This window comes from Gekko japonicus, unplaced genomic scaffold (assembly GCF_001447785.1).
Source record: "Gekko japonicus isolate JY-2015 unplaced genomic scaffold, Gekko_japonicus_V1.1 scaffold2803, whole genome shotgun sequence".
Taxonomy (NCBI): domain Eukaryota; kingdom Metazoa; phylum Chordata; class Lepidosauria; order Squamata; family Gekkonidae; genus Gekko; species Gekko japonicus.
The window spans coordinates 100,120-124,041 of NW_015160308.1; the positions used below are offsets into that span (position 1 = coordinate 100,120).

The following is a 23,922-nucleotide window of genomic DNA, read 5'->3' on the forward strand; positions in this document are numbered from 1 at the left end:
TATATATATGGCTTGGATTTAGTTGGACACATACCTCTGTTGTCTAGCTGAAGTTCAAAATAGACAGACAGCGGCGTAACAAGCTAAAGAGATTTATTTGACAGGCAAATGGTGATTACAGAAACGGGTCTGCAAAGAAAAATCACACCTTTACAGGGGTGTTCCCTTCACTTATACTCTTAGGTTACAGAGCACTGAGCATGCACAAAAGCTGTACCCAGAACTGAAACTTAAGGCTTCTGACTAAAGCTCTTCTGCAGACCCCTACACATTCCAAGGGCCGTTTCTGCAAACCAGCGTCTTTGGTGTCTTTTACAGTCTCCTGCAGTTGTCTTAGCTGACTCCCCTAGATAAACTTGTCTCAGCAATCAGCACAAGCGTCTTCTCTTTTGTACTTCTGCTTTTGCTAGCAGAGGCCCACTTGCAAGTTGCAAAGCTGTTAAACACGGTGCTGGCTATTCTAAACTGCATGATCATACTTCAACGTGATGATCCCCCCCCCTCCTTGTCTGTCTGAAATGGTTCTGGCATGTAACTCTCAGGGGGTGCATCTTCTGGACCACAGCTGGCCCAGTAGCTACTAGTTCCTAATTCCTAAACCAAATATTTGGTTTGACTTTCATGTCTGTGATCGAAAGTTAAATCTTCATCTTTTATTGCATCGTCTGAATTGATACCGTGTATCATGTGCATGCCTTAAGCTGGATAGCCCAGGATAACCTGATCCCAGAAGCTAAGCAGGGTTGGTTCCGGTTACTACTTGGATGAGAGAGACCACCAAGGAACACCAGGGTCGCCACACGGAGGCAGGCAGTGGCAATCCACCACTGAATGTCTCTTGCTTTGAAAACTCTACTGGGTCGCATAAGTCGGCTGCAACTTTACAGCAATTTTCAACACCATCATGTGGTTCAAAGGTGGAATCAGCTGCCTAGGGAGGTGGTGAGCTCCCCTTCACTGACAGCTTTCAAGATGAAGCTGGACGAATATTTGTCAGAGATGCTTTAGGCTGGTCCTGCATTGGGCAGGGGGTTGGACTAGGCCTGTATGGCCCCTTCCAACTCTATGATTCTATAGCTAGCCGGGCTAAAAGTGGCAGTAACACCAATTGAAATGTATTAGTTGGCTAGCCAGAATGCCTTGCTGGCTATCCCTTAAAAAGAGTCATTCCCCGGGGGGCTTGAGGGAATTCTCAAAACTGAAAACAGAACAACTGCTTTAAAACTGACTCTTCTTTTACGCTTCATAACTTGGCAGTTTGTGGATGCTGACAACCTCTTGACCAACCCCTACACCCTGGGTCTTTTGATAGCCGAAAACAAGACAGTGGTGGCGCCGATGCTGGATTCGCGGGCGGCCTATTCAAACTTCTGGTGCGGGATGACTTCTCAGGTAGGTGGGTTGCAGAATCTCTGGTTTGATTGGATTCCTCATTTCCCAGGGGCACATGACAGGCAAGGTTGAGCTGCAGCAGTGATTGAAACACCTCACAATTCTCTGGATGAGGAGGAGATATATGTATATTTTTACAGCGTTGCTGCAGCCAGTAGAAATTTTTATTCTGCTGCGAGTTGTTACAAATCCTATTATATTGCCTGGTATTTTAACCATTGTCAGCCATGCCAAGATTGTAGGATAAACACCTTTTAAAGAAACACAGAAATTCTTATTGTCCAATACATTGTCAGACTCAATTTTCTTCTTGGTTGCCACCATAATTTTCAAGGTGGGGACTAAAGGTGCATTTCATTTTCCACAGGTACACCTGATAAGATATGCCATTTGGAGTACTGTGCTGGGAACTCAAATGCTGAGGAGCCTGATTTGGATTGGGATCACTGTGCATGATAGGACAAGGGTGCTTATGTCCTCCCGCCTGTTCTGTTTCCCAGCCTAAAATGGTCCCGGAAGAATACTACTTGCCTGCTTAGGGAGACCTTTGTGTATCTCATCAGTAGGGGCTTTTCTGCATTCTCATTTTCCTCACTTTTAAGTTCCTCTTTCTTCAGAGGTTTTTTTTTCCTGTTTCACAATTGTTTTACTCCCTCTAGTAGTCGATTCGATATTACACATGTTCAGGGGTCGTTTCGTAGAAAAAGAGCTAGGGGAACTCATTAGCATAACTCATTAGCATATGCCACACCCCCTGACATCAGGGGCCCGGCGGTGGACCTGCAAGGCCAGCGGGAGTGCGAGGAAGCCCCGCCAAGGCCCTCCCTGGCCCCAGGCAGGCAGGGGTGGGGAGAGGCGGGGAGGAAGCAACTTACCCTCCCTCTTCTCCTGCCTCCTCCTGGCTGAATGAGGGCTGGAAGCGGGGCGGCCGGAAGCAGGGGGCGGGGCTTCGTCGTGTGCCCCGCCCCCCACCCCTCACCCAGGGGAACTGCGATCCCCCGCGATCCCCCCTGAATCGACCTCTGCACATGTTTATATTTGGCACAAACACCTTCACTTTAACTCTGCAGGAAGATATGCTGGTTATAAACGGGTGTCACATCGAATCAAACACTAGAGGGAGCAAAGTGTGCAGAACAGGAAACTCACCCCCCTAAGAAACAGGAACTTGCAAAGGAGGAAAATGAGAATGGAGAAAAGCCACAGATGGGGGAACCCGAACAACGCAAACGGTATCCCTTGGAGTCATTTCGTATTAGGAAAATCGCATTGTGGGGAAGCTGAAGCCCATTCTTTTCATATACGATAGTTCTGTTGTGAGTCTGGCTCCATGCGCTTGGGGTTCCCAGCATGGAATTCCAGGCACATGATGGATTGCATGGACCTAGGGAAAAACATAACATGTAGCTTGCCCTCTGGAGATCTGTGTCAGGTACATTCCCACCTCCATTCTTGGCTCTCAGTCACTCTTATTACTACTAGTTCCAAAACAGTCCCTCACTCGTGCATCTGTCCCCATCCCTAAGTGTGGGACTGAATTCTTTCTAGGTACCGATCGGCTACGGTGAGCCATCTGCTTATCTTTCCTGCATGGTTTTGCCTGCTGTCTCTGGGCGAGGGTCATTCCTTTACCGGGAAGCTCATGTGGCATTTCCCTTTCTGCTTCCTTCAGGGCTATTACAAGCGTACCCCTGCCTACATCCCCATCAGGAAACGTGACCGCCGGGGTTGCTTTGCGGTTCCCATGGTGCACTCTACCTTTCTCGTCGACCTGCGGAAGGAGGCCTCCCAAAACCTTGTCTTCTACCCGCCTCACCCGGACTACACTTGGGCATTCGATGACATCATTGTCTTTGCCTTCGCCTGCAGGCAGGCAGGTGAGTCGGGGCACTGAACTCTGCTTGTGCAGAAGGATGTCAGCCAGTCTGGAGCCCCAGCTCTGCACTGGGACGCTGGCAGGTCAAGGTCAAGGTTTCCCTTGCTCAAAAGCCAGTCGAATCTGACTCTAGGGGGCGGTGCTCACCTCCGTTTCCAAGCCGAAGAGCCAGCGCTGTCCGAAGACGTTTCCGTGGTCATGTGGCCGGCATGACTAAACACCGAGGCGCACGGAACGCTGTTATCTTCCCACCGGAGTGGTACCTATTTATCTACTTGCAATGTCTTGCTTTTGAACTGCTAGGTTGGCAGGAGCTGGGGGCCAGAGACGGGAGCTCACTCCGTCACGCGGCACTCAGGTCTCGAACTGCCGAACTACAGAACGTCCGGTCTTGCAGCTCAGCCTCTTAACCTCTGAGCCACCGCAGCCTGTTGTCAACGGAGGCCTTATTGTTCACATGCTATGGTCCTTCTTCCATAGCCAATGAGGCCTTGAGCAGTCAGGGACCCACGTACCTTCAGGACCGTCTCTTCCAGTATGTCCCCCGAAGAATGCTGAGATCAGTTGGTAACAACTTGCTGGTGATTCCTAGCCCTAGGGGGGTCCTGCTGTCCTCGCCTAGGGTCAGGGCCTTCTCGGTCCTGGCCCCAAACCTAGTGGAACTTTCTGCTGAATAACATCTGATGCAATTCCGCAGGGCCTGTGAGGCAGAGATGTTCCGCGAGGCTTTTAGTTGAGGGCAGCAACGGGAAATTGAGACGTCCCTTTCTCTTCTGTTGCTCCCATGTACCCCTCCCTGCCCTGTTGTCCGGGACTGCGGTGTGGCTGGCAAAGGGGGATTACTGTATTATCATCTTGGATTGGTTTTAAATGATTGATTTACTGTTGGTAAGCTTAATACACAATACAGGAACTCGTGGGCACTCAATGAAATTGCTGAGCGGTCGGGTTAGAACGGATAAAAGGAAGTACTTCTTCACTCAAAGAGTGATTAACACATAGAATTCACTGCCACAGGAGGTGGCGGTGACTACGAGCATGGGGACAGCTTCAAGAGGGAATTAAACATATGGAGCAGAGGTCCATCAGTGGCTATTAGCCACAAGGTATAGATAGGAAGTCTGGGGCAAGTGATGCTCTGTATTCTTGGTGCTTTGGGAGGGAGGCAACAGTGGGAGGGCTTCTAATGTCCTGGCCCCACTGGTGGACCTCCTGATGGCACCTGGTATTTTTGGCCACTGTGTGACAGAGTGTTGGACTAGATGGGCCATTGGCCTGATCCAACATTGGCTTCTCTTATGTTCTAATGTAATTATGTATTGATTGTATTCTAAATGTTTTATAAGGTTGTAAATTGCCCACCAGAGAAGGTTGTAAAGGGCCGCGATGGCTCAGAGGTTAAGATGCTGAGCTGCAGACTGGAAGGTCTGTAGTTCAGAAGTTCGAGACCTGAGTGCCGCATGACGGAGTGAGCTCCCATCTCTGGCCCCATCTCCTGCCAACCTAGCAGTTCGAGAGCAAGAAATTGTAAGTAGATAAATAGGTACTGCTTCAGTGGGAAGGTCACAGCGTTCCGTGCCCCTCGGCATTTAGTCATGCTGGCTACATGACCACGAAGACATCTTCGGACAGCGCTGGCTCTTCAGCTTGAAAACGGAGATGAGCACCGCCCCCTAGAGTCAGATTTGACTGGCTTTCGAGCAAGGGAAACCTTTACCTTTACTAAATTGTCCAGAGCCTGCTTGCAGGGTGGGCGATTCATAAGTCCAATAAATAAATAAATGTAGAAAGCCGTTAATTGGGGAGGACGACCATGACAAAGCACGACGATAGTTCATTTATCGGATTGCTTTGCAAGTAGTTACAAAGTGTGTCCCCAAATTGGATGGCTTTCCTTCCTTCCTTCGACCCTGCTCTCCACCCCAACGGAGAGTAGATGCCGTAGAAGAAATATACAATCAAAACGCAAGATGAAGCATCATACAGGGCTCTTTTTGTAGAAAAGCCCAGCAGGAACTCATTAGCATATTGGGACACACCCCTGACAGCACAGCTCATTAGCACATTAGGCCGCACCCCCATGTTACCAGAAGTGTGGTTATCCAGCCACACCCATCTTTTGCTTGTTATTCTGTTTACCTTGTTTGTTGTCAAAACCCAGGGCCTTTTTTGGTAGCAGGAACTCCTTTGCATGTTAGGCCACACACCCCTAATGTAGCCAATCCGAATGAGTTCCTGCTGTTGGGTGTGGCCTATTATGCTAATGAGTTCCTGCTGGGCGTGGCCAACTTGGGAGCCAGCCGGAACTCCGTTCCTGCCCCAAAATAGCCATGATCTTTCATAGAAAACAAGCAAAACAGAGATGGGATAGCATAACCTCAATCCTGAGAGGACATAACAGTTCATCCAACATCACTCCTGTTGAGGCCAAAAAGTTGGCCCAGGTGCTCTAACATACAGCGAGTCTATCATGGTCCCGTGTGTTCACTCCCATGTCCTTTCCCCATTGGTTGCAGAGATCCAGATGTATGTGTGCAACAAAGAGGAGTATGGCTCCCTGCCTGTGCCTCTGCGATCCCACAGCACCCTGCGCGATGAGGTAGAGAGCTTCATGCACGTGCAGTTGGAAATCATGGGTGAGTGTTCTGCAAAGCCATTGGTAAAAGGCAGCGCACCTGTTGTGCCCCACCAATGGGTTCAGCAACAGGGCGGACTTCTATTGTATTCATTAATCCCTGTTCTGTGTGAAGCCTGTGGTTCGTAGAGCATGGGAGTGCATTAAAGACAGTTGCAAAGCCGCCTCTGGGGTGACTGTAAGGGCCAGTGTTACACCAGAGCTTTGCCATCTGCTCTGACTTCCGGTGGCAGGGCTTTGTGAGCTACAAAACCAAAATCTGGCACCTGGACAATCCAAGTTCCATGGCAGGAAAAAAACCAAGTTTGTGCAACCCATGTAAATAACATCGTTTTAATATTATTTTATTTATTTTATTCATTTATACCCGGGGTGTCAAATGTGTGGCCCGTGGGCCGGTACTGGCCCATCCAGGGCTCTTATCCGGCCCACGAGCAACTGGTCATTCCCTTTATTGCCAGATGACAGAGTCTGTGCATTCTGCCCCTGTATACTGTCTCGGTGCTAATGAGTAACAGGCAGTGGAAGTGAGAGGGCGGGCGTCAGGGAGATACTTTAAGGAAATACCAGATCAAAGTTTGAGTCCAGTGCTTATATCTTGAATAAAAAATTGTTGGTCTTAAAGGTGCCAGTGGGTTCAAACTTTGTTCTAAGGAAATACTGTAAGAGTGTTAATGTTTTAAGCGTGTTTGTATTTTGAGTAAAAACCAGTATTGTTAATTGGGTTTACCTGTGTCCTTTGTAAAGTTTTTATCTCCTGTACCTGGTATTACATTTTGTGGCACACATGGCCCGGCCCAACAAAGTGACATTTATGTTAGACCTGGCCCTCCTAACCTCTGATCCAATGTTCCCTCTAAGGTGAGTTAGTGTGAGCTAGTTTTTAGCCTCTGGTTCACACATTTTTGTATTCACTCAGGAAGGATGGCTCCAGAGCAAACGAATATATGCAGTAACCAAATCGCTCGCTCACGACTTTAATGCCAGGAGCTCACAAAGTAGAATTTTGCTACAAGGCTCCACAGCTTAGAGGGAGCATTGCTTATACCAAGGGTGGCCAAACTTGCTCAACGTAAGAGCCACATAGAATAAACGTCAGATGTTTGAGAGCCACAAGACATGAACAAATATTGCACACACGTTTTTATTGAAAAATATATGCAAATTTGCTTTTTATTAACATTAAAGGTGACTGCCAAAACTAAAAAGCAAAGGGGTCAAAACAGATATCGATAATGATATTTATTTGTACAGTGATATTTATTTGTCCAAGAGGGAGAGAAAAAGAGAGAGGTGGAAAGAATGAATGAAGGAGGTGGAAAGAAAGAGAGGAAAGAAAGAGAGAGAGAAACAAAGAAAGCAAATAGATGGGAGGGAGGGAGAAGGAAGGAAGGGAGGGAGGGAGAAAAAGTGTGTCTCCCCTTCGCTTCCCCAGCTGCCCTGCCGGGAGCCGCACAATATATGTGAAAGAGCCGCATGTGGCCCCCGAGCCGCAGTTTGGCCACCCCGGCTTATACCCTGACTTTTTCTGCATTGGGGACCAAAAGTGGCTTACATCATTTACAAAGATCACCTTAAAGGTCAAGCCACAGCAAATAAAATTTGTATCAAAGGAAATATATTTATTATATGGTGTACACAATAATATAATTAAAAAATTTAAAAACGTAGGCCCTGGATATCAGGCTACCTTAAGAATCATCAAGAATAAGTTTTACGTAAGGTGTTATAATCCTATGCAAGGCTGATGAGAATATCAGATAACCAACACAAGGACATACGCTTTTTGGCCACAGGCCACAAAGGCCTTCCTCAGTGGTCAGTAGTACAGAACAAAGTTTTTAGAAACACCTCTGAAAAATAAACAATATAAATCAATTCTGACCAGGTGATGATATCTCATATATTGTGTGGTTTGATGTGAGTTTATACAGCAGGCCGTGGATCCTTTCACATGGCCAGAGAGCCAGTTTGGTGTAGTGGCTAGGAGCACGGACTTCTCTTCCTATTCCTCCTCCCCCTTTTCTTCTTCTTCTTCCTCTTGTTTGTTGTTGTTGTTCAGCCACACAGTCGAGTCTGACTCTTTGCGACCCCATGGACCACATCACGCCAGGCCCTCCTGTCTTCTGTTGTGCTCCGGAGTTTGCTCAATTACATGTTCGTTGCATCTATGACACTGTCTAACCATCTCATCCTTTGCCGTCCCCGTCTTCTTTGACCTTCAGTCTTTCCCAGCCTCAGGGTCTTCTCCAGGGAGTGCTCCCTTCTCCTTTGGTGGCCAAAGTATTTGAGCTTCAGTTTCATTATCTGGCCTTCCAGGGAACACTCAGGGTTGATTTCTTTTAGGATTGACTGATTTGATCTCCTTGCAGTCCAAGGGACTCTCAAGAGTCTTCTCCAGCACCATAATTTGAAAGCATCTATTCTTCGGCGCTCGGCCTTCCTTATGGTCCAACTCTTGCAGCCATACAGTACTACTGGGGATACCATCACTTTTGACCGTACAGACTTTTGTTGGCAGGGGGATGTCTCTACTTTTTATTATGCTGTCTAGGTTTGCCATCGCTTTCCTCCCAAGGAGCAGGCGTCTTTTAATTTCATGGCCACCAGCCTCTTCTGTGGCCTTTGGCAAGTCTCTTCATCCAGGCCTCGGATCCCTGTCTCAAAAACAGAAATATCTTTGATTTACCTCTCTAAAATGAAACATAGAGCTAATAATGGTGCGATCTTTAACGGTGTTACACCCTGCTAATCCCGCTGCCCTGACCTGGATAGTGCAGGTGAGCCCTGTCTCATCTGATCTTGGAAGCTAAGCAGGGTCAATCTTGGTTAGAACTTGGATGGGAGACCACAAAGCAGGACCAGGCCTGCCACACAGAAGCATGCAATGGCACAGGGCTGCATTATGACTTTCGTGGGGCCCTCGGTGCTTTTGCCTTCGTGGGCCCCTCCCAACATAATAATATGAGCATTAAAAACTATTTTTGATATGACTTTAAATACTTCAGCATCTTAATTTTTTCCCTGTTGTTGACAACATTTAATAGCTTTTCGTGGGCCCTGGACGGATCGTTTCTTTCTGATCACGTGGAAACAAAATCAAAACATTTTCTTTGACCCTAAAAGTTCATTTTTTCTTCTCTTCTGATTTTAAAAGGAATTCGAACGTTTTCATGGGCCTCCTAAAAGTTTGGTGGACCCAGGCACTCGGCCTACTGTGTCTAGAAGAAGAAGAAGAGGGAAGAGATTGGATTTATACCCCTCCCTTCACCACCCAAAGGTGTCTCAGAGCGGCTTACAAACTCCTTCCCCTTCCCCTCCCCACAACAGACACCCTGTGAGGTAAAAGAAGAAGAGACTGGATTTATACCCCGCCCTTCACTACCCAAAGGTGTCTCAGAGCGGCTTACAAACTCCTTCCCCTTCCCCTCCCCACAACAGACACCCTGTGAGGTAAAAGAAGAAGGAGAGGAGATTGGATTTATACCCCGCCCTTCACTACCCAAAGGTGTCTCAGAGCGGCTTACAAACTCCTTTCCCTTCCCCTCCCCACAACAGACACCCTGTGAGGTAGGTGGGGCTGAGAGAACTCTTGACAGAAACTGCTCTTTTTCAAGGACAGCTCCTTATCAGAGCTACGGCTTGCCCAAGACCATCCAGCCAGGTGCAAGTGGAGGAGTGGGGAATCCAACCCGGTTCTCCCAGATTAGAGTCCACTACACCAAACTGGCTCTTTGATCTAATGGATAAGTTGGCCTACAATAGCCAACCGCCTCTGTTCACCTCTCGCCTTGAAAACCGTGTGGGAGCGCAAGTTGGCCGCAACTCGACGGCCCTTCACACGCATACACATGACCCCCATTGGGGTCCAGTGGACTTAGAAGGATGTAACTGATAGCACCATAGAAGTGCCTTTGACGTGACAAAGCAGGTCTTGTTCCAGAGCCTTTTATTTTCTGGCTCCTGCCGTTCCAGTTCAAGGCACCTGGATCAGTCTACCGTGCTGAACCTGCCTTCCCAGGACCGCCTCTGGTATCAAAGAGGCCTGTGTGCCCATCCAGCAGCCTTTGGGTTCTGGAGGAGGCTCCTGGACTCCATCCCTTGGGGATGCTTCACAGTCGTGCTTTGTGCAGTCGGTGGCTGGACAAAGATCCTTTTGTGAAATCCAGCTGCCCTTAAAGCGGGGATGATCATGGCTTTCCCAAAGAGGCCGAGGTGAGAGAGCCGAGCAAACAACCCTCTTTAATTAAGGACTGCTTGCTTTGGAGGATGAAAGACGACTCCTGTATGTTTTTAAACGGGCTGTCCCCCCTTTTTGGATTAAAAAAAAAAAAAAGATGTGTAAGGAGTGGATCATTTCTTGGCACAGTAAACCCAACAGCTAATAAGGAACATATTCATATATGCTGGTTCTAAGTTGGTACAGTCCTCTCGCTGGGCTGTACTATCTTGGAATGCACAGGGAGTGGATATTCATATATGCTGGTTCTGAGTTGGTACAGTCCTCTTGCTGGACTGCATTATCTTGGAATGCACAGGGAGTGGATATTCATATATGCTGGTTCTGAGTTGGTACAGTCCTCTCACTGGACTATACTATCTTGGACTACATGGGGAGGGGATATTCATATATGCTGGTTCTGAATTGGTGCAGTCCTCTTGCTGGACTGTCCTATCTTGGAATGCACGGGAGGGGATATTCATATATGCTGGTTCTGAGTTGGTACAGTCCTCTCGCTGGATTGTACTATCTTGGAATGCACGGGGAGGGGGTGCTCTTTAAGAGTTTCCCTATACCAGAAGCTCCCTGTATGTGGAAAGCTAGTGTGTCCAGGAAGAAAATTTCTAGCCATCTGGCATATATTGGCGGGGAGGAAACCAACAGGAGTATCAGGATATAAGCTTTCAAAAGTCAAAGCTCCCAAAGAGCCAGTTTGGTGTAGTGGTTAAGAGTGCGGACTCTAATCTGGGAGAACCGGGTTTGATTCCCCGCTCCTCCACATGCAGCTGCTGGTGTGACCTTGGGTCAGTCACAAGTTCTCAGAGCTGTTCTGGAAAGAGCAGTTCTCGAGAGAACTCTCTCAGCCCCACCTCCCTCACAGGGTGTCTGCTGTGGGGAGGGGGAGGGAAAGGAGATTGTAAGCTGCACTGAGACTCCGAGTGAAGGGCGGGGTATAAATCCAATCTCTTCTTTTTCTTTGTCTGACACAGTAAAGTAGAGATGAAGGGAGTTTTGACTCTTGAACGCTTATACCCTGAAACTCCTGTCGGTCTCTAAGGCGGTATTGGACTCCAATCTAGTTGTAGAGATTTTAAAGAATCAGTTAGTAAGATTGCATTTTTTATTTGCTTAGGTCAGGCCCTTTTTAAGCTGCTTTTTTAAAATGCCAAAATAGATCTAAACGTTCATCCTCTCTGGATGGAAAGGTTGTTAATTTTAATTCTCTTTGGTACAAATGCAAATGAGACTCTTGGCAAATAGCGGCACCTAGTGGTGAACACAGTACATGGTCTCCAAAAGTTATAGGGCAAAGAAGACCCCCCCACACCCAGCAGCTGTTCTTTCTGAAAATTCTCTGTTCCCATGCACCTGTGTCTAGAAATGCATCCATTAGCGTACTTTTCCAAAATGCATTCCCCATCTGGTATCAGTTTGACTCTGCTGTTCTGGCCCCTTTGGGGGAGGGCCTTTCCTGCCATTTCTCCATCAAAAAATCAGCATTCATACGAGCTTGGAAGATATGGTCCAAAGTGAATGGGTAATAGGCAAGGTGCTGAACTTGAATCAGCCAAGGCCTCAGTGCATGACTCGGGGCCAGCGTAAATCAGGCGGCAGCTACAGCAAAGCAAACATAAAGACACTAAATGGGGCAGAGAAGAAACCATGATACCCTGAGCCAGCGTGGGGTAGTGTTGAAGAATGGTGGACTCTAATCTGGAGAGCCGAGTTTGATTCCCCACTCCTCCCTTCTACATGAAGCCTTCTGGGTGACCTTGGGCCCGTCATAGTTCTCTTCAAACTCAGCTCCATCTGCCTCAGAAGGTGCCTGTTACTGGGAGATGAAAGTTAGGCAACTGTAGGCTGCTTTAAGACACATGAGGCCTGCTGGGTGACCTTGGGCCAGTCACTGTTCTCTCAGAACTCTCTCATTCACTGTTCTTGCAGAACTCTTTCACCGATCTCTCCGAACTCTCTTGCCGTTCTGTCAGAACTTTCAGAACTCTCTCACCGTTCTCTCCGAACTCCCTTGCCGTTCTGTCAGAACTTTCAGAACTCTCTCACTGTTCTCTTCGAACTCTCTTGCCGTTCTGTCAGAACTTTCAGAACTCTCTCACCGTTCTCTCACAACTCTCTCGCCGTTCTGTCAGAACTTTCAGAACTCTCTCACCGTTCTTTCACAACTCTCTCACCGTTCTTTCACAACTCTCTCTCCGTTCTCTCCAAACTCTCTTGCCGTTCTGTCAGAACTTTCAGAACTTTCTCACCGTTCTCTCCGAACTCTTGCCGTTCTTTCAGAACTTTCAGAACTCTCTCACCGTTCTCTCCGAACTCCTTGCCGTTCTGTCAGAACTTTCAGAACTTTCTCACCGTTCTCTCCGAACTCTTGCCGTTCTTTCAGAACTTTCAGAACTCTCTCACCGTTCTCTCCGAACTCTTGCCGTTCTTTCAGAACTTTCAGAACTCTCTCACCGTTCTCTCAGAACTCTCTCGCCATTCTGTCAGGACTTTCAGAACTCTCTCAGCGTTCTCTCAGAACTCTCTCACCGTTCTCTTAGAACTTTCAGAACTCTCTCACCATTCTCTCAGAACTTTCAGAACTCTCTCACCGTTCTGTCAGAACTCTCTCACCGTTCTCTCAGAACTTTCAGAACTCTCTCACCGTTTTCTCAGAACGTTCAGAATTCTCTCGCCGTTCTCTCAGAACTCTCTCGCCGTTCTCTCAGAACTCTCTCGCCGTTCTCTCAGAACTCTCTCGCCGTTCTCTCAGAACTTTCAGAACTCTCTCGCCGTTCTCTCAGAACTCTCTCGCCGTTCTGTCATAACTTTCAGAACTCTCTCACCATTCTCTCAGCTCTCTCAGGCCTCCAGGTTCACAATAAATATGAAGGTAATAGTCTGTGGAGAAAGATTGATATTTTATGTCTCTTCTTGAGTCTGTTTGTCCGAACTGCTCAGGTGACCCATCCTCTGACTCTGCTTTCTCTTTCTTTGCAGTTAAGAACCCTCCAGTGGAACCATCCCGGTATCTCTCTGTGCCTCCCAAAGTCCCGGACAAGATGGGATTTGATGAGGTGAGCTGTGAAGCAACAGGATCTTACAAGGACTCATGGAGGACTGCAGAATTGTGAAACAATGCAATCGAAGCCAGGATAGTAAATAACAGTAAATAGTGCAGTGAAATTGGATAGCACATGTAGAGAACCAATGAAATAAAAACCATAGAATAAGTAAACAGTGCAGTATGACTGGGGAGAAAAAGTCAAACAAAATCCTGCATGCTTCCCCCCCCCCCAGACGACAACCCTATTCTCCTTATTTTAGAAAGCACCTTAATATTTTCTTTAAAGCTCATACAAAATCCTGGATATTGTCAGAGTGGTTCAGGCAGTTTTGTTTGCTAAGGTCAGTGTGGATTGGCCCTTTGGGAATGTTCCATTAGAGGTACCATGGGGATGACCTAATCTAGTCGTTCAGAATGCAAAGCTGTAAGGGTTCGTTGGCTTCAGGGTCCCCTGTCTTGCGTGCCCCAGGGGCTTAAGATCCATACAGATAGATCCTTTGGTATGGAGTAGCATGGTTTCTGAGACCTGATCTACACATGCTGTAGACAAAACTGGTTCTTGATCGCCTTGTACGAGAGTATAATGCTGTGGCAGAACAACGCTGCTCACCCATGGGGGCCTGCCCACCCATGGGGCCTGTTCCGTTTTGTCCCTCGGAGGCATTTAGGCACTAGTGGTTGTGCCAGGTCTCTGCGACCCTCGATGTAAACTTACAAAGCAGGCCCCGGATCTTCACTTGGTAACTGCAGTCACACATAAATCTTCATTGTGGTTATAATCTGGTATAAAGTTTCCAATATTTCTGGATGCGTGTCTCATCAATCAGTAATTGAATTTTTTTATAAAGTATAATAGCTTCAATGTAGTCATTTTGGCTTCTAGGAAGAGTTCGGGCTTGATTTGATTTAGAACCCACTTATTTATTTATTTTGGAGGCTCAGGGTATCTGTAAAACTCTCCTCCAGTGCTACGTTTCAAGTGAATCAGGTTTCTTCCTGTCCTCTTTCTTCATTCAGTAACACTGCCCCGCTTTCGCACCCATACATAGTTTCAGATCCAGGGCTATTTTTGGGCAGGAACGCACAGGAACGGAGTTCAGGCAGGCTCCCGAGTTGGCCGGCCCAGCAGGAACTCATTAGCATAATAGGCCACACCCAACAGCAGTAACCCATTAGGATTGGCTACATTAGGGGTGTGTGGCCTAGCATGCAAAGGAGTTCCTGCTACAAAAAAGCCCTGGGTTTTGACCACAAACAAGGTAAACAGAATAAGAAGCAAAAGGTGGGTGTGGCTGGATGACCAAACTTCTGGTAACATGGGGGTGTGGCCTAATGGACTAATGAGCTGTGCTGTCAGGGGTGTGGCCCAATATGCTAATGAGTTTCTGATGTTGGGTGTGGCCTATTATGCTAATGAGTTCCTGCTGGGCTTTTTCTACAAAAAGAGCCCTGGCGTGGAGGCATGTCCGTCTGAAGCAGCAGAACAAAGTTCACGTCTAGTGGGGCCTTTAAGACCAACAAAGGTTTATTCAGTAAATAAAAATAAAACTTTCTTGGTCCTAAAGGCCCTATGGACTCGAACTTTGTTCTACCCCTACATAGCAATGGAGAATCCTATAGGATGAATAATCTTGGCCGCCAGCAACGCTGACACTTTAATCACACAAAACCACTTCGGGTTACAGGTGGGAGACTGTATTTTTCAAGCGCGCCCTCACACTAAACAAAACTCAACATAGCTCATGAGGGGGCCTGTCCACTTTTTGTTAGGCACAGGGGAGTTCTTTTATGCAGGGGAGTGTTAGAAAATGGTACCCACCACCTGCAGTCTGAAATGGTACAGTCCGTTCTCCCATTTACTGTTGGCATGCATAGACCGGGTTTGATACTGGCATTGTAGGGTAGCATTGGTCAATCCCCTCCCTCGCTTCTGGCATTGGTGGCTGTCTCTCTGCAGTTCCAACCACTGCATCACTTTCTTTTCCAGGTCTTCATGATTAACCTGAAGCGCCGGGTGGATCGCCGAGAGCGGATGCTGTGGGCCTTGTATGAGCAGCAGATTGACTGCAAAATCATTGAGGCTGTGGATGGGAAGTGAGTCTCCATCCCTGGGGCCACCATTCTTCTAGGGCAGTGGGGCGAACCTATGGCACGGGTGCCAGAGGTGGCACTCAGAGCCCTCTCTGTGGGCACGCGTGCCATCGCCCCAGCCAGGCCCAGACCAGCATTAAAGTGTCAAATTCTCTGCCAAATAATTTTAAGTAAATGAAAGCATTTGGGATTGCTTTCCTTACTTTGTTTGGATCATCTTAAGTTAATGTATGAGTTGTTTTTTCTAAAGTAAAACCTCAGTATTCAGGTTAAATTGCCGCGTTTGCACTTTGCGATAAATAAGTGGGTTTTGGGTCGCAGTTTGGGCACGCGGTCTCTAAAAGGTTCGCCATCACTGTTCTAAGGGGTGATCCAGATAGTTTCCCATTGCCTTCCCCCACCGATGCAAAAAGGGGTGCATCAGCCTTCTTCCATATTGGAAGAACTGTCAGCTGTATTTGCGGGCCCACCTTCATCTAAACAAACCAGGCCCGTTCTTAATGTTCCTCATCTTCACTGTCTCTCTCACAAAGAGCTGGATCTGCAAAAGCTGAGTGACTCTTCCTAGGCCATTCTAGAGGGCTGCAAAACCAGAGCACAAAGAAGTAATAGATAGCACTGTCTTTTGTTGAACCAGCTTGTGTAGAAATAGACAAGCTTTTGGATTACGCAGACCAGAGTTGCCAGGCTGTGCCTGGCAACTGATGGGAGGGTGGGGGGGCAGGGTTGTGGAGGTGATAATCAGTTATGCCATTGCATCACTTCTGGGGAAAACCCAGAAGTTTAATAAGGTAGCTCTAGGGAACACCAGAAACTCTATGGTAAAACCACAGAGTTTCTGGCAATTCCTAGAGCTACCCTGCCTCACTTCCGGGTTTTTCCCAGAAGTGATGCAGTTGACCCCCCCCCCTCCTGCTGCTGCTTGGTGTAATGGCAGGCAACTAGGGCTAACAGTGGGAGGCCTATTGGCCGTAATGCACACTCAAAATTTATCTGCATTCCCATTCTGCCCAAACTCCGCAACCACTGCGAGCCTGTGTTGAAACGGATCCAGGTGAAGATCATTGCTTCGCCTCTTTGGTGCATTATTTTTTACGCTGTGTGGGAAATGAACTGGGTTGTGTCTGATGGCCGTCTCCCTGATCCCTCTTATGCTCTTTGCCCCTCAGAGCCATGAACAGCAGCCAGGTGGAGGCCATGGGCATCAGCATGCTGCCAGGTTACAAGGACCCGTACCACGGGCGTCCCCTCACCAAGGGGGAATTGGGTTGCTTCCTGAGCCACTATAAGGTTTGGCAAGAGGTCAGTTGATTTGTAGATTGCCTTTCAACTCAAAAGCTCCAACACTGTTTACCACACAACGGTACAGTAAAGTGTCGGTAACAATGGGCTACAATACAGTAAAAAAAAAAAAAATCTACGAAACGCAATGCAAATTACATTCTCCATAGTGCCAGTCTCTCATCCCACTGTTTCTTCTCAGTGCTGTTCAAAACCCTCTGCCAAAGGCAGGTCTTCAAACCCATCCAGAAAGCCTTTAGGGAAGCCACCGTTCTCAATCCCTGCAGGGAGGGAGTTCCAAACTTGGAGCACAGCAGCCCAAAAACGCTGAGAGGCCAATCTTTTTTCATCAAATTCCGTTCATAATTCAGTTCCTGTGAATCCCTAATTATGCATGCAAGTTCGATTTGCATAATTTCCCCAGTTACAGAATCCAGCATTTCTTGGTGCAGAATTTGGATTATGCAAGTACGGAACGCTTAATTCTTTTTTTAAAGGGGGGAGGCAGAATGCTCATGACCTAGGAATGAAAGCCAGTATGGAGTGGTTAAGAGTGTTGGGCCCCGGGCACATGGAGAATTTGCCACGCGAGAGGCACAACTGCCGGGCGAATTAAAAGGGTGCGATCATACGGCAACATCTGGCAAGCGCCGCGCGCCCGTCTCCAACCTGTAGTGTCCGGCCGAAGATGCGGAGTTAAAAAGTAGCTGAGAACGTGTAGTATTATCTGGGAAACGTGGGGTGCGGGCGGGCATCTGATCACGGAAGCGCTGGTATCCCATCGCATCTGGCACCCATCGCATCCCACCGGATGTTTTCTTGTAAGCCTCCATGGTATGCGCACAAACGTGCACACGCACAAATGCATTACTGCTTCGTTGCCACGCTTCGCCATCACCGTGTGATCGGCGGCTGACGGCCTGAGCACCAAGCCTCGGGGGAACGTCGGATCGTGATACCGCGCTTCATTTTGCTCTGGAGCAAAAAGCCTCACTTCCCCCACGGATTATCTCGCTCGTGTGACCGGGGCCTTGGACTAGTATTTGTGAGACCTCAGTTCGAATCCCATGGAAGTTTGCTGGATGATTTTGGGCCAGTCACACCCTTTCGGCCTAACCCACCTTACAGGGTTGTTGTGAGGATAAAACGGATGAGATAATACTGTACGCCACTTCAGGTCACCATTGGGGAGAAGGGTGGGTACACACGAATGAACTAATTAATGAGGTGTCATTTCCTGACAATTTGTGCTGAGACAGAGAGGTCTATTTGCAGGGAGCAAAAAATGGCTCGAAGGAGGGGTGGGGGCATGTGCCAGATCTTCAGGCACAACAGGATAATTCCTGGAAAAAGAGAGGAGGGAGGTGGGGTGGGGAATGCCAGTAGTGAAGGGTGGAGTTAAAAACAAAAGTAATCAGTGGCTGTGCTTGCTTTCTTGGCAGATTGTGGAGAGGGGTCTGGAGAAGTCGCTGGTGTTTGAGGATGACCTGCGTTTTGAGATCTTCTTCAAAAGGCGCCTGATGAATCTCATGTACGACTTGGAGGAGGAGGGCCTGGACTGGGACTTGATGTAAGTGTCAGCACAGCCAATGGGGACGGCCTTGTGAGAAGTCTCTCCCCCCCCCCCCAGTAGGAGATGCACCTCGATTTGGGATTTAAGAATTTAAGGAGAGTCTGGCTCTGTCTAGTTAACAGCGTGGACTCTAATCTGGGAGAACCGGGTTTGATTCCCCACTCCCCCACAGGCAGCTGCTGGTGTGACCTTGGGTCAGTCACAAGTTCTCTCAGAGCTGTTCTCTCAAGGGCAGTTCTCTCAGAGCTCTCTCAGCCGCACCTACCTCACAGGGTGTCTGTTGTGGGAAGGGAAAGGGAAAGGAGATTGTAAGCCACTCTGAGACTCAGAGTGAAGGGCAGGGTATAAATCCCATCTCTTCTTCTTCTTCTTAACAGTGGCTGGTTGAGTATCTCTGGGTAGCCAACATAATTGGGCATGGAAGCAAAATCTCTCCCCTTTTGTTTGCTTGGTTATGATTTACTTCATTTGTCTGCGTTTCTCATTGAGACTCAAATTCTAAAACGATGCAATAAAAATCAATATAGTCCGTACAACCAGCAGTGCAGTAAAACTGGATTACGCAATTAAAGAATGAAAGAAAAGCGGTATAAGCCAATCAGCTTGGTTGGCCCCCAGCATTCAGAGGTATATTGCCACTGACCATGGAGGTTCCTCTTGTATTTATGTAGGTCATTTTTAATCTGCTTTTCTTGGGTTATAGATTCAAGGTGACACTTTGTAATCATGGCAAATAAACTCATAAGCATAACATTTCTATGAATTTGTCTGATTCCCATTTAAAGCCGCCACAGGTTTATTTCTTCAGCATTTATTTTGTTAATTAATTCATTTATACTCCACTTTCCTCCTCAATGGGGTCTCAAAGTGGCTTAGATCATTGCATCCATTTTATCCTCACAACAACCCTGTGAGGTAGGTTAGGCTAATTTATTATTTATTTATTTATTAGATTTGTATCCCGCCCTCCCCGAATGGGCTCAGGGCGGCTGACAACAGAGGCAAATGCCATAACAAACAGTTAAAAAGGTAAAGGTAAAGGTTCCCTTGCTCGAAAGCCAGTCGAATCCGACTCTAGGGTTGCGGTGCTCATCTCCGTTTCCAAGCCGAAGAGCCAGTGCTGTCCGAAGACGTTTCCGTGGTCATGTGGCCGGCATGACTAAACACCAAGGCGCACGGAACGCTGTTACCTTCCCACCGAAGTGGTACCTATTTATCTACTTACAATTTCTTGCTTTCGAACTGCTAGGTTGGCAGAAGCTGGAATTAGAGACGGGAGCTCACTCCATCTTGCGGCACCCGGGTCTCGAACTGCTGACCTTCCACAGCCTGCAGTTCAGCGTCTTAACCACTTGAGCCACCGCAGCTCCTAACAAACAGTTAGAACAGCATAAAAAGAGGCTAAGAGAGTGTGGCTGGCCAAGGGCACCCAGTGAGCTTCCATGGTACGAGTGGGGATTCAAACCCAGGTTTCCCAGACCGTAGTCTAACACTCAACCATGATACCCCCTTCCTGAAGCTAAATAGGTCAGATACAAATACAATACCTTTATTGGCATAAGTAAATAGGTCAGATGATGCTTGGATGGGGAGACCTCCTGGGAACCCCAAGTAAAGCAGGGGAGGGCAAACTTCACATTTCTGAGAGGCACTTCATTTTTTTCCCCAAGAGCCTTGGGAAGTACAAGTCACAAAATGGTGGCTCGATGAGTGGAACCAATAGCGAAATGGCAGCTTAGTGCATGCGTGTGCCCCTTTCCTCACACGCAGAGACAGAGGAGAGAAGGTTGCATGCGGAAGCTTCACAGGAAAGGATAAGTGATTACATCAGCACTAGAGAAGGGAAGAGAGCTATTTTTAATTATGTGAGGAGTTACCGGTCACTTCAGAGTGACCTGCTGCTCGCTCTTGACTTTCAGTTCTGTGATGAAAGGAAAGCAAGATTAAATGCAATCTTAAATGCAATCTTAGGATGCATTAACAGAAGCATTGTGTCCAGATCACGGGAGGTGGTAGTTCCGCTCTATTCTGCGATGGTCAGGCCTCACCTGGAGTACTGTGTCCAGTTTTTGGGAACCACATTTTAGGAAGGATGTTGACCAGCTCGAGCGTGTCCAGAAGAGGGCAACCAGGATGGTGAGGGGGCTGGAATCCAAGTCTTATGAGGAAAGGCTGAAAGAGTTGGGTATGTTTAGCCTGGGAAAGAGAAGGCTTAGAGGAGGGGACATGATAGCAGTCTTCAAGTATTGGAAGGGCTGTCATGTAGAAGATGGAGCAGATCTATTCTCTCTTGCTCCGGATTGCAAGACTAGATCTAATGGGTGGAAATGACAAGGGAGTCGTTACCGGCTAAATATCAGGGGAAACTTCCTAACTATAAGAGTGGTTGAGCAGTGGAACAGTCTGCCTCGGGAGGTGGTGGATGCTCCTTCGCTGGACGTTTTCAAGCGGAGGCTAGACGACCATCTTTCGGGTATGTTGTAGGGCTATCTTTCGGCTATGCTCCTGCAGAGTGCAGGGGGTTGGACTAGATGACCTGCAAGGTCCCTTCCAACTCTTAACATTCTATGATTGTATGAAAATGCAGTAGATAAAGGCATTAATGTTTAAAACAATAACTTTAAAGCCACAGCTTGTGGCAGAGAAATCCATATATTATGCACCTGGAAGTCATAAGCATGTCAAACGATCTTTTAAAAACTGAACTTCGTAGTATTGCTGTATGAAATCATAAGTTAGTTAAACACAACTCCTGACTCTTGTTTTACTCTTGCCGCCCCCTAGCTACATTGGCCGGAAGCGCATGCAGGTGGAGCATCCGGAGAAAGCCGTGCCCCACATCCGCAACCTGGTGGAAGCAGATTACTCCTACTGGACGCTGGCCTATGTCATCTCCCTGCAGGGTGCCCGGAAGCTATTGGATGCCAAGCCTCTCTCCAAGATGTTACCTGTGGATGAGTTCCTGCCTGTCATGTTTGACAAACATCCTGTGTAAGGCTGGACTTTGTGGCATCTAGGAGGGCAAACCGGGGGGGGGGGGGGCTGTTACCGTGGCCGGTAGTACGGGTTGCAGGGGGGTTGGTTGCTTTTGTGGGTGAGCATGCCTTTGTTGCATGAGATGTGGGTTCTTAAAACGGGGGAAGACTCCTTGGGGGGTTTGCCGGGATGGTACAGGTTGTAGCTGGACCTCTACAAAAAAGCATGGACTTTGCCACCCAATGGTGTAATTTGTCCAGAAGGGTGCAGTAGCTTCCGAGTTACTTTCCTCCAAGTTCTGGAGGAAATGTGCTTCCAGACTTTTGAAATTGAGTGCTCATCTGTGTACACTGTGAGTGCAACGTGCATTTGTGCTTCCTCTTACAGTCGATGTCAACTCCTTCGCTTATGTCTGACTTGCATATCTGTAGTCATTTAGCAATCCTTTCCCTCCCCTACTTTGTTCCCAGTGTGCTTTTGCAATAATTCCCCCCCCCCACACACACACATTGTTTAAATCCTTTTCAGTTCACATCAGCAGTTGGTAGCCTACAGATGAATTTCCCACGGTGGTGTTAGACTGCCTTCCTGTTTGAGAAGTTCAAAATCAGTCCTGAAAGGGCTCATATAGAGATTAATATTTCAGTGCTGGATGAATGTAGACTTTTGAAAAACATCAGGGTTGCTTATCACAAGAACCTACAGGCTGGAAACCTATCCCATTAGGGATGGTGCAAGTGAGAAAAGAACCTACTAGAGCCAGAAATTCTTAAAGCTATAAGTTTATCTTGTATCCAGGGCTATTTTTGGGCAGGAACGCACAGGAACGGAGTTCCGGCTGGCTTCAGAGTTGGCCACGCCCACTACAGCCAAAACCTCTGTGTGTGTGTGGCTACAGAGGGAAGGCCTGGAGAGCGACACCTCCCCCCCAGCAACTCTGAAGCGGGTGGGCCAGGGCCCCCCTGGAAGGATAGGGGAGGCCAGGGGCGCCCGGGAAAGCCCAGGAAAGGCAGTTTAAACTGCCTTCCCTTCCCTTCAAGGGGGGCCTTGCCCGGGCAAACCAAGGGAAGGCATGGGTGGGACCTAATATGCTAATGAGCTGTGCTGTCAGGGTGTGGCCTAATATGCTAATGAGTTCTTGTTGGGCTTTTTCTACAAAAAAAAAAAGGCCCTGTCTATAGTCTATTTTCATCCTCCTAAGAAGGACATAGGTCACTCTCAGGATGATCTCTGTTTCTAATTTTATGTTTACAACAGCCCTGCGAGGTAGGTTAAATAGAGAGGTGTCCTAAAGCCATTGAGTGAACTTTCTAAATCCAGGTATCTCCCATCTTACTCTGATTCTCTGATCACTGCACCTTGCTGGTCACGTCCAAATCTGAGAGCAGGTAGGTTTCCCCCATGGTTTTCAGAATCTGTATTTACTGAAATCGACCTCCCCTTTCCAAAGCAGGAAGCCTCTCATCTTCCTGGTTTGTCTGAAGATAACTGAAATTTGGTGTATCCTTCTCACACTCACTTAGCAAGTAATCAAATTTTAAAGCGTTTTAACTGAGGCTTCCCCCAAGGAGCCCTGAGAACCATAGTTCTGCACTATGAAATTTCCACTGACTTAAATCTGTAGGCATCAAAAGCCCCCAAAGCATTCAGGTCTTTTCAAACATGAAATGTTGTCTTCCTTCCCCACAGCACTGAGTATATGGAGCATTTTGAGAACCGGAACTTGCTGGCCTTCTCGGTGGAGCCCCTCTTGGTCTACCCGACGCATTACACGGGGGACGACGGCTACATCAGTGACACGGAGACCTCTGTGGTGTGGAACAATGAGAACGTCAAGACGGACTGGGACCGGGCCAAGTCCCAGAAGATGAAGGAGCAGCAGGAGCTGAGTAACGAGGCCAAGAACTCTGATGTGCTCCAGTCCCCTCTCGACAGCACGGCCCGCGATGAGCTATGACCCTGCTGAGACACAGATGAAGGGACTGGGGGGGGGGGGCATGGTGTGAGGAGGAAAGGGCCGTTTCCCTTCCCAAGGGTTTATGGGATTGTTCCTCTTGGGTGACAACTGTTGCGGGGCTCCAGCAGATGCCACATCTTCCATCATAAATTGGGGGCATCACATCAACGGGTGGCCCCAGGTGCCTGAGGCGCACCAAGACCTCCTGTGTGGGGGTGTGGGGGCGGAGCTTGATGTGGTTTGCTGAGGCGCTCCACTACCCCTCCTTGAAACGCCTACCTTCTTCTTTTCTTTGGAAAGCGGTGCGGGTACAATCTTAACATATCCATTTGTGCAAGAGGAGTTTTATTCTCTGAGTAATCGATACCCTCCAGGGAACCCCACACCAGCTTGGGGGGGGGGAAAGGGGGGGCTGAGACGTAGTCCAGACCAGCAGGTTCCGGCACCAACGTGCCCTGCGTCAGACTAAACACTCTTTTGGTGTAAGCTCGAGACCTTTGTGATTATTTTTATATAAAACGGTGACAGTGACAGTTTCATATTTTCTTTTCTGCAAAATACGGATTCCCCACCCCCACCCCTTGGTGCCTTGGCAACATTTCAGATTGTGACCTCAATGGGAAAGTTCCAGACTTCCCTAGGCTTCAGAACTTCCTTTTTTAAAGCTTATCTCAGGTCCTGGGTGTACGAGGACAGAACAGTGCCCAGAACCCAACTGTCAAAAGGTTCACGATGTGTGGGTCACCAAGGAAGATGTAGCCAGAACTACATTTCCCAGCATACAGTGTGACAAGCTAGTCTATAGTTTTCAGAGGGTACCTGTGTTGGTGCAGTAGAACAGCTAGATTTCAGTTCACT

The 23,922-nt window shown here is 47.9% G+C and overlaps 1 protein-coding gene across 2 annotated transcripts in view; it reads left to right on the forward strand.

The window, feature by feature from the left end:
* The window catches only part of COLGALT1 (collagen beta(1-O)galactosyltransferase 1), a 45,739-nt gene extending 22,083 nt beyond the window's left edge, over positions 1-23,656 (forward strand). The window contains exons 4-12 of one of the 2 annotated variants that reach the window (XM_015416515.1): positions 1,258-1,392; positions 3,065-3,269; positions 5,785-5,904; positions 13,120-13,196; positions 15,174-15,280; positions 16,447-16,579; positions 18,001-18,128; positions 20,916-21,122; positions 22,797-23,656. In XM_015416515.1, the coding sequence (XP_015272001.1) occupies positions 1,258-1,392; positions 3,065-3,269; positions 5,785-5,904; positions 13,120-13,196; positions 15,174-15,280; positions 16,447-16,579; positions 18,001-18,128; positions 20,916-21,122; positions 22,797-23,064 (1,380 nt within the window). In that variant the 3' untranslated portion in view covers positions 23,065-23,656. The remainder of the gene's footprint in view (positions 1-1,257; positions 1,393-3,064; positions 3,270-5,784; positions 5,905-13,119; positions 13,197-15,173; positions 15,281-16,446; positions 16,580-18,000; positions 18,129-20,915; positions 21,123-22,796) is intronic. The other variant, XM_015416522.1, reaches the window with a different exon arrangement.
* Positions 23,657-23,922: the final 266 nt, after the last annotated feature.